At 59.3% G+C, this 7,098-nt stretch overlaps 1 protein-coding gene across 1 annotated transcript; it reads left to right on the top strand.

Annotated features, from left to right (window-relative positions):
- HOXC12 (homeobox C12) lies at positions 1 to 1,600 on the top strand. The gene is made up of 2 exons (XM_060166030.1): positions 1 to 601; positions 1,362 to 1,600. Exons 1-2 carry the CDS (start codon positions 1 to 3, stop codon positions 1,598 to 1,600), a joined length of 840 nt encoding a protein of 279 aa, XP_060022013.1.
- The last annotated feature ends 5,498 nt before the right edge of the window (positions 1,601 to 7,098 follow it).

Below are 7,098 nucleotides of genomic sequence, written 5' to 3'. Positions count from 1 at the left end.
ATGGGCGAGCATAATCTCCTGAATCCCGGGTTTGTGGGGCCGCTGGTGAACATCCACACGGGAGACACCTTCTACTTCCCCAACTTCCGTGCGTCCGGGGCGCAGCTGCCCGGGCTGCCTTCGCTGTCCTACCCGCGCCGCGACAACGTGTGCTCGCTGCCCTGGCCGTCGGCGGAGCCGTGCAATGGCTATCCGCAGCCCTATCTCGGCAGCCCGGTGTCGCTCAACCCGCCCTTCGGCCGCACGTGCGAGCTGGCGCGCGTGGAGGACAGCAAGGGTTATTACCGCGAGCCGTGCGCCGAGGGCGGCGGCGGGGGCCTGAAGCGTGAGGAGCGCGGGCGCGACCCCGGCCCAGGAGTCGGGCCCGGGGCAGCGCTGCTGCAGCTGGAGCCGTCGGGGCCGCCTGCTCTCGGTTTCAAGTACGACTACGCGGCAGGCGGCGAGGGTGGCGCGGGACCCCCGCACGACCCGCCCTCGTGCCAGTCGCTGGAATCCGACTCCAGTTCGTCCCTGCTTAACGAGGGCAACAAGGGCGCCGGCGCGGGCGACCCCGGCAGCTTGGTATCGCCTTTAAACCCCGGCGGCGGCCTCGCGGCCAGCGGTAAGGACTCCGGCCCATTCGCGAGGCTACTTCGGACGGGACGTCTGACCCGGGGCGGGGCAGGGGGGGTGGTGGGCAGTGTAGGACTGAGCTAGGGCCTCCTGGGGTGACAGACTGTGTGGTGAGGAAGCGCTTCTTTTAAAAAAGGGAGTTGGGGGGGGCAAGCCCTATAAACATGTAAATATCCCCGTAAAAGAACTAGAGATTCCCTTTTTCCTCGGCCTGCAGCTGGAGGGGGCAGGGAGCTCCGGAGAAAGGGGATTCTGACAGACTTCCCCAGGCCTTGGGGGGTGGGGACCCAGAGGCTGGTCCCTGCCCTCCCAGGGCCTCTCTTTCCACCTTCCCACAGGCCCCCATTACCTACTTTTTTTTTTTTTTTAAAGAAAGGCCAGTGGTTGTCTCTTGTCACTCGCTCATGTCTGTTCTAACTAATCAGGACCCCATCCTGGAGGATGTGAGAGGAAGGGGCCAGGATATCCTGGAGAAGAAGAGGTTTGGGGAGAAGTGAGAGGATAGGAATTTGGAAGGTTCTGGGATACTGCAGTGAAAAGTAGGGGAGGCAAGGAGAAAGAGTGAAAGGGGAAAAAGAGATTGATGGAGGCAGAGGAGTTGGTGGGGATGGGAGTCTTCCTAAGAGAGGAGAGGAAGAGCCTGGGGTCGGGTGTTAGGCCAAGGTGAAAGGGGCTGGGGAAGGACCGACGGTACTGGGCTTGTCACCTCTTGGTCCCCTGGCCAACCCTGCTGGTTCGTCTCCACCCAGGCGCGCCCTGGTACCCGATCCACAGCCGCTCACGGAAGAAGCGCAAACCCTATTCGAAGTTGCAGCTGGCGGAGCTGGAGGGCGAGTTTCTGGTGAACGAGTTCATCACAAGGCAGCGCCGGAGGGAACTCTCAGACCGCTTGAATCTTAGTGACCAGCAGGTCAAGATCTGGTTTCAGAACCGCAGAATGAAAAAGAAAAGACTTCTGTTGAGGGAGCAAGCTCTCTCCTTCTTTTAGGGGGCAAGACACGGGCGCCAGCCCCAGACTGAGCCTGTCTCTGGCAGAGAGCAAGAGGGGGCACTGCCTGGGACACAGTCCCCGCTTAGAACGCCAGGCGTCTCTGGCAGGTCCTCCTGGGACGTCCTCTTGTCTGTTTTGTTCGTGGTTCCCTCCCACACACCCCCAGCAGACCCTGCCAGGTCCCAGAGAGAAGGGAAGAACCCAGCCAGGGAGAGGAAGCCCACAGCTGCAGGCAGGGGGTAGGGGCAGGGAAGGCTGAGGCGTTGGGGAGGGGCTAGTTTGACGTGGGACCGGGGCGTTGGGCCTCCGTCTGAAGATCTGGAGGAAAGGTGACTCAGGCGTCCCCTCCCACCACTTTCCTTCCGTGGTCTTAGGTCTGTCTGCCTGCAGGAGTAGGCGAGGGTGGGGACAGTGGGACCAAGGCTCTCAGAACTTGCAGTTATTGGGGTTAGGAGAGGCTGCGAGGAGGGAGCAAGAGTGGAGGATGGGCAGAGAGCAGGGAAGGGGTCAGGGTAGCTCTGGGAGGGCAGAAGGAAGTGGGGGGACCTAGGAGGAAGTGTGGTTTGGGAGAACAGAATGATCAGCAATGTCCAGGTCCGCTGGGGTCTGGGTCCTCCAGGCCTGGACACAGAGCAGGCCCAGGCATAAGCATTTGGCAGACCCGGCTGTGGACAAGGTGATGATCAGGCTTTTGTCCCCTCTAGGGCAGGCCACCCGAACCGTCTCCTGGTCCCCAGCCCTCTCCCGAGCCCCCTGCGCCCATTCGCTCACAGGTGTGCTGCCATCCACTCTTCCTGCCGCTGAGGCGGCTGCGGACCGGAAGCCGCAAGCGGGGAATTGAGAGCTGAGCGGACGCAGCCTCAGGTTCAGTAGCCACCCCAGGGACCCCCACCTGGCCCTCCGGGAAGCCCAGGAAGCTGTAAAAGGAGCTGCGAAGCGCGGCATTGATTGGCCGAGAGAGTTTCTGGCAGCCGCTGCAGATTCTCCCTTCGCCGCTGGCGTTCACGGTCACGGCCGGCCGGAGGCTGGACCGGCGTAATTTACGAGGCGGGAAGAGAATCCGCCCCTAAAAGGGGCTACCGGCCGCGGAGGCCCCCGCTCCACCCGGGTTTCCTTGGCTGGTGACAATGAAGGAGGGGGCACTGCAGCCCCCCACCCAACTCCTTTCTCTCTTTTACCCACCCCTACTCCACCTGCTCCCCAACGGCGCCCTTTGTCTCAGGATCCGCTGTCTCCGCCCCCAGGCCAGGGAGCCGCAGATTAGGAGGACCAGAGCAGAGGGAAGGGCACATCCCCAAAACCCACTGGAGGCCAGAAAGTGGCTTCTCCAGCCGAGGGCCTTTTATTCATAGCCCCCTTCAGGCCCCAGCCCCAGCCCAGTAGATCCCAGGCTGGCTTCCGAAAGAGAAGCTGTGAAGCAGCCCCCCTGCCTTCTTGCACTCTGTTTTGATTCCCCTTGGTGAGAGTCCCCCAACCTCCCACCTGCTGACCCACCCTTGCCAGGATCAAGAGGGCGAGAAGCAGGGGAATGATGGGAGTTAAGCCCAGCCTGGACAGTGTGAAACTGGCCCGCCAGCTTGGAGTTCTTCCCACCTGGGGAAAGTCTCTCCTTCCACACCCTGGAAAGGCAATCCACTCTCCCACCAGATTCAAGTCCCTGTGAAAGACTGTGCAGAGGCATGGGCAAACATATAGGCACAGCTGCCCAGTACAGCACTTGGCCCACACCACTCTCCTGACTGTACTTGCAAAGAGGCAGCCTCATATCCCCAAATACAGCCCTGCAGAGTAGCCGTACAATCACATACCCTCATCCCCCACTGGGCACCTGACACACTTCCCCACCCACATTAACCTATGTACACGTTTGCAGAAATCACCACCGTTCCAGCTGTCTGCACACTCCCCTGTGGGCTGGCGCTGGGTATGAGGCACTCCCCTCTTTGCCTGGTCACCCATGTACCCCTTCATACAGCCCCTCCTGTGACCTCTTGGTCTCTGGGGTGCTGGATTTGAGTTTCACCACTCCAGCCTGACTCTCCCAGCTTAATAAAGGAGACCAAAACACTCCAAACAGGGTGGGGGGACAAAGATATGCAATATTCTCTTCCTGTCGCTTTAAACTTGATTTCTGTGAGCTTCTCTGTCAATCTGTGTCCTGTTCTCTGTGTCTGTTGCTAGTACCTAGTGTGATCCCTGTGGGTAGATGCCCTCCTTTCCTCCCTCCCCGGTTCTCTGTAGTGTGCCCTCCTATGCAAACGTCTGTCTCTAGCACGTTTTCCCTTTATATAGTCCTTGTACAGAGTTGCTTCATCATATTAATATTAATAATAATAATTAAAACATGATGGTATGATGATGTGATTTTTTTGAGAGAAAAATTTTAAACTGGCTCCATACACACGGTCTCCTATGCCCAGAAAGAATGGGATCCCCAGCCTCCTAGCTGTTCCCCCACTTTACTTTTTCCAGCCCAGGTGAATAATAAAAATAATAAACGTATAATAATAAAGGAAGAGCGGTTGCAGGGGCAACAAAAATATACCAGCAACCAAGATCTGTTGATGAGCTGCCATCTCCAGTCCCAAGCAATTACTAGCAGAGAGAAAATTGGGGGATGGTAGATTAGCGGGGAGGAGAGGGATATCTGAGGAGTCGTGGGGTTGTAAAAATAATGTGGACAGCCCGGAGGAGGCTGAAACTACCTTCAGCACCACAAAAAGGAAGTCTGAGCTGCAAGATCTCCAAGAAGTGAAGCCAGGGTAGGGGCAAGAGCTGGTTGGAGCTGGGATGGTGAGAGTGCCATGGGGTAGGGGCAGGGGTTGGTGGGTCCACACTTCACCCTGATGGTTCTAACCCTGTGGCTTCACTCTGAGAGCACATTTTGTGCACTGCAAGATGACTGAAGAGGGTACTAAAGACCCCTTGAAGCTGGTGAAATAGGCTCCGCCTCTGTCAGCTGCGGCCCCTCCAGGCCGTGACAGAGAGAGGCCCAGGTCCAGGCCAGAGTCCAGTCTCAGCTGAGCCCATGAGTCCTCTGCACCTCCACCCCACTCCTTCCTTATGGATGGGATGCCCTCCCTCTGCCTCCACCCGTGAGCCTCTGATCCCCGAGTTTCCCTTTCTCACAGCCAGGCTCCAATCACGGAGTCTCCTCCAAATTCCCCCTCCACCCTCCTGGGCCTGCTCCAGAATAACAAGAGCCCCCCTCTGAGCCCAGCCTCCCGAGCCACGCCTCCTGCCCTGAAATCTTTCTTTCTCTTTCTCCCCTCCTTTCTTTACTCCTGCAACTAGGAAAAGTAGCAGATTTAGACCAAATCCCATCCTCCCTTTGCCCCAGTCCCCTGCTGAGTGTGCATCTGAAGGATTCAGGCAGGAAGGAGATCCCAAGCTTTAGGAGTACTCCTATAAAGGGCCCACAGAGTTCGGGGCAGGCTGGGGACTGGATAGCTTCTGGCAGCCTTGAGCTGGTGGTGTAGGGGAGGGACTGAGTGGCTACCCTTGAGTCTGAATAAAGGTTGGGGGAGGTCTGAATCCCAGTGAATCCAGGCAAGAGACTACCCTCTTCTTAAGCCACATCTATACAGGAAGAGTTAACAGTGAAGGCATTTCTGGCTAAATAGGAAAGAGGGAATTTAGAGAGGTCAGGAATAACTGGCCTTTAATTTATTCCCTTGGTTTATTCCCAGAGACACTGCAGATCTGAGAGAGAAGGTTCCTTGTTGGGTTTTGTCTATGCAGGCCCTGAGACTCAATAACTGGGGAAGCTGTCAGAGAAGGAAAAACACTATAACCTCCTCCCAACGGCTGAATAACAAGTCCTTGGGTCTCCTGGCCAAAGAGAAGGTCATGGCTGCAGCCACAACCCAAATACCCAGGACCTGGCTGAGCTCTGGATCTGGGCAAAGATTGCATCTATTTTGCAAGTATTTGTCTGGCTTAAGCCCTCAAACTACAATTTACTCCACTGATTTAAGACAAGGCACCCTGTGTCTCTAACTGGGTCTTGAGGAACAAGAAAAGGAGAGAGTTATCTGGATAATCCAGGTAGAAAAATAATTTCACTGTTGTGTATGTGTAAGCTTATGCCATTCAAATGAGTTGTGTATTTGGTCCTGATTATCACCCAGTTCTACTCCACTCTGAGCTGCGTACACGCAGCTAGGGTATTTAAAGCCACTATCGAGCGGGCGGGAGATGGGCCCGGCAGCCCGGGCTCTGTGGATGCTAATGCAGCCGGAAACCCGGTGCGATCGATGGCTCAGACCCAGAGCGGTGCAGGGACCGCCGGCCCCGATCTTCGAAAAATCAAACCCCCGGGACCTTGGGTTCCGGACCGGCCGGAGCTCCCGCCCATCCTCCCCGCCATTACCAGGAAAGTAGGAGCGGTTTTTAGGCCCCCGACCCGTGGGGGAAACGCACCCCGGAGCCCCCAACCCTCTCTGCGCGGCGGGCACAGGGAGGCGCCGAAGGTCTCGGTGTAATTTAGCGCGAGGTGGGCTGCAGGCCTGGGATCCCGCAGCCGCGTATAAGCAGAGCGTTAGGCTCGAGCGGCCGCCCTTCGGTATCCGCCTCCGTCGAGACGGAGCTGCCGGTTTTCCGTGGAGAAGCGTGCGTCCCGGGCCCTCCGCCACCGGACGCGCAGCACCGCGGCAGCTGGGGTCCGAGCTCGCGATCGCCGCTCAGGGGAGGCCCCGAGACAAAGGCCCGCCGGCCGCTGGTGGCCGACGCGGGCGCCTGGCCGCTCGCTCCCCTCCCCACGCCCGGAGCGCTCCGTGCCCCGGCCCGGCGGACAGGGTTCCGGGGCCTCAGTCCAGTTCCCCGCCCGCCTGACCCGGCCCCGGCTCCGGTGTGCCCGGGGTCAGGAAACCCGGCGCGCCTCCCAGCCCCGGCCCCGCCGCCCGAACAGAGCCGGCAGTTCCGGTCGCCGCGCGAGGGCCGCCGGCTCCCGCGAAGGACCGGATGACCCCTGCTGGCCAGATCCGCGGAGACCACGAAGACCCGGACCCGCCCAGCCGCTCGGCCCTGAGCCACAGCCCGGGGGCGGGGGGACGCTCCGTGGGTTTGTGGGTGACCTCAAAGAACAGCCCGAGTCCGAGGCGCTGCCGGGCTGCGGGAACCAGGCCTTTCTCCCAAGTGCCCTCCCTCTGCTGGGCACGCGGCGTCCCCACAGCGGCGGCCCGCCCTCCCGCCGGGTTCGTCACCGCCGGCGGCTCTGCCCCAAGCTCCGAAACGCTGTGCCGCCCGAGGGAGCCTGGCACCGGAGCCGAGGAACTGGGCTTGGATGAGACCAAACGCAGCGGACCTTTAGCCATTGTGACCCAGCCGGTTGCCTGGGGGTGAGTTCTCCTCTCTGAGCCGGAGCCGCTTCCTGGGGACTCCGAGATAAGCCTTCCGTTTGTCAGTTTCCCTGAACCGGAGTGAAGAACTTCCTTCAACGACCGGTCTGTGCGGAACTCACCGGCAGTTGTTGCTAGAAAAGCTCCCTGTGAAAG

Source organism: Lagenorhynchus albirostris, chromosome 11 (genome assembly GCF_949774975.1).
Source record: "Lagenorhynchus albirostris chromosome 11, mLagAlb1.1, whole genome shotgun sequence".
NCBI classification, from domain to species: domain Eukaryota; kingdom Metazoa; phylum Chordata; class Mammalia; order Artiodactyla; family Delphinidae; genus Lagenorhynchus; species Lagenorhynchus albirostris.
The sequence above is the reverse complement of the archived record's forward strand: the minus strand, read 5'-3'. Positions and strand labels throughout refer to the sequence as shown.

Coding starts and splice junctions, on each gene's coding strand:
- HOXC12 (XM_060166030.1), top strand. CDS start 1: ATGGGCGAGCATAATCTCCTGAATCCCGGGTTTGTGGGGCCGCTGGTG. Junction 602..1,361: donor CGGCGGCCTCGCGGCCAGCG/GTAAGGACTCCG, acceptor GTCTCCACCCAG/GCGCGCCCTGGTACCCGATC.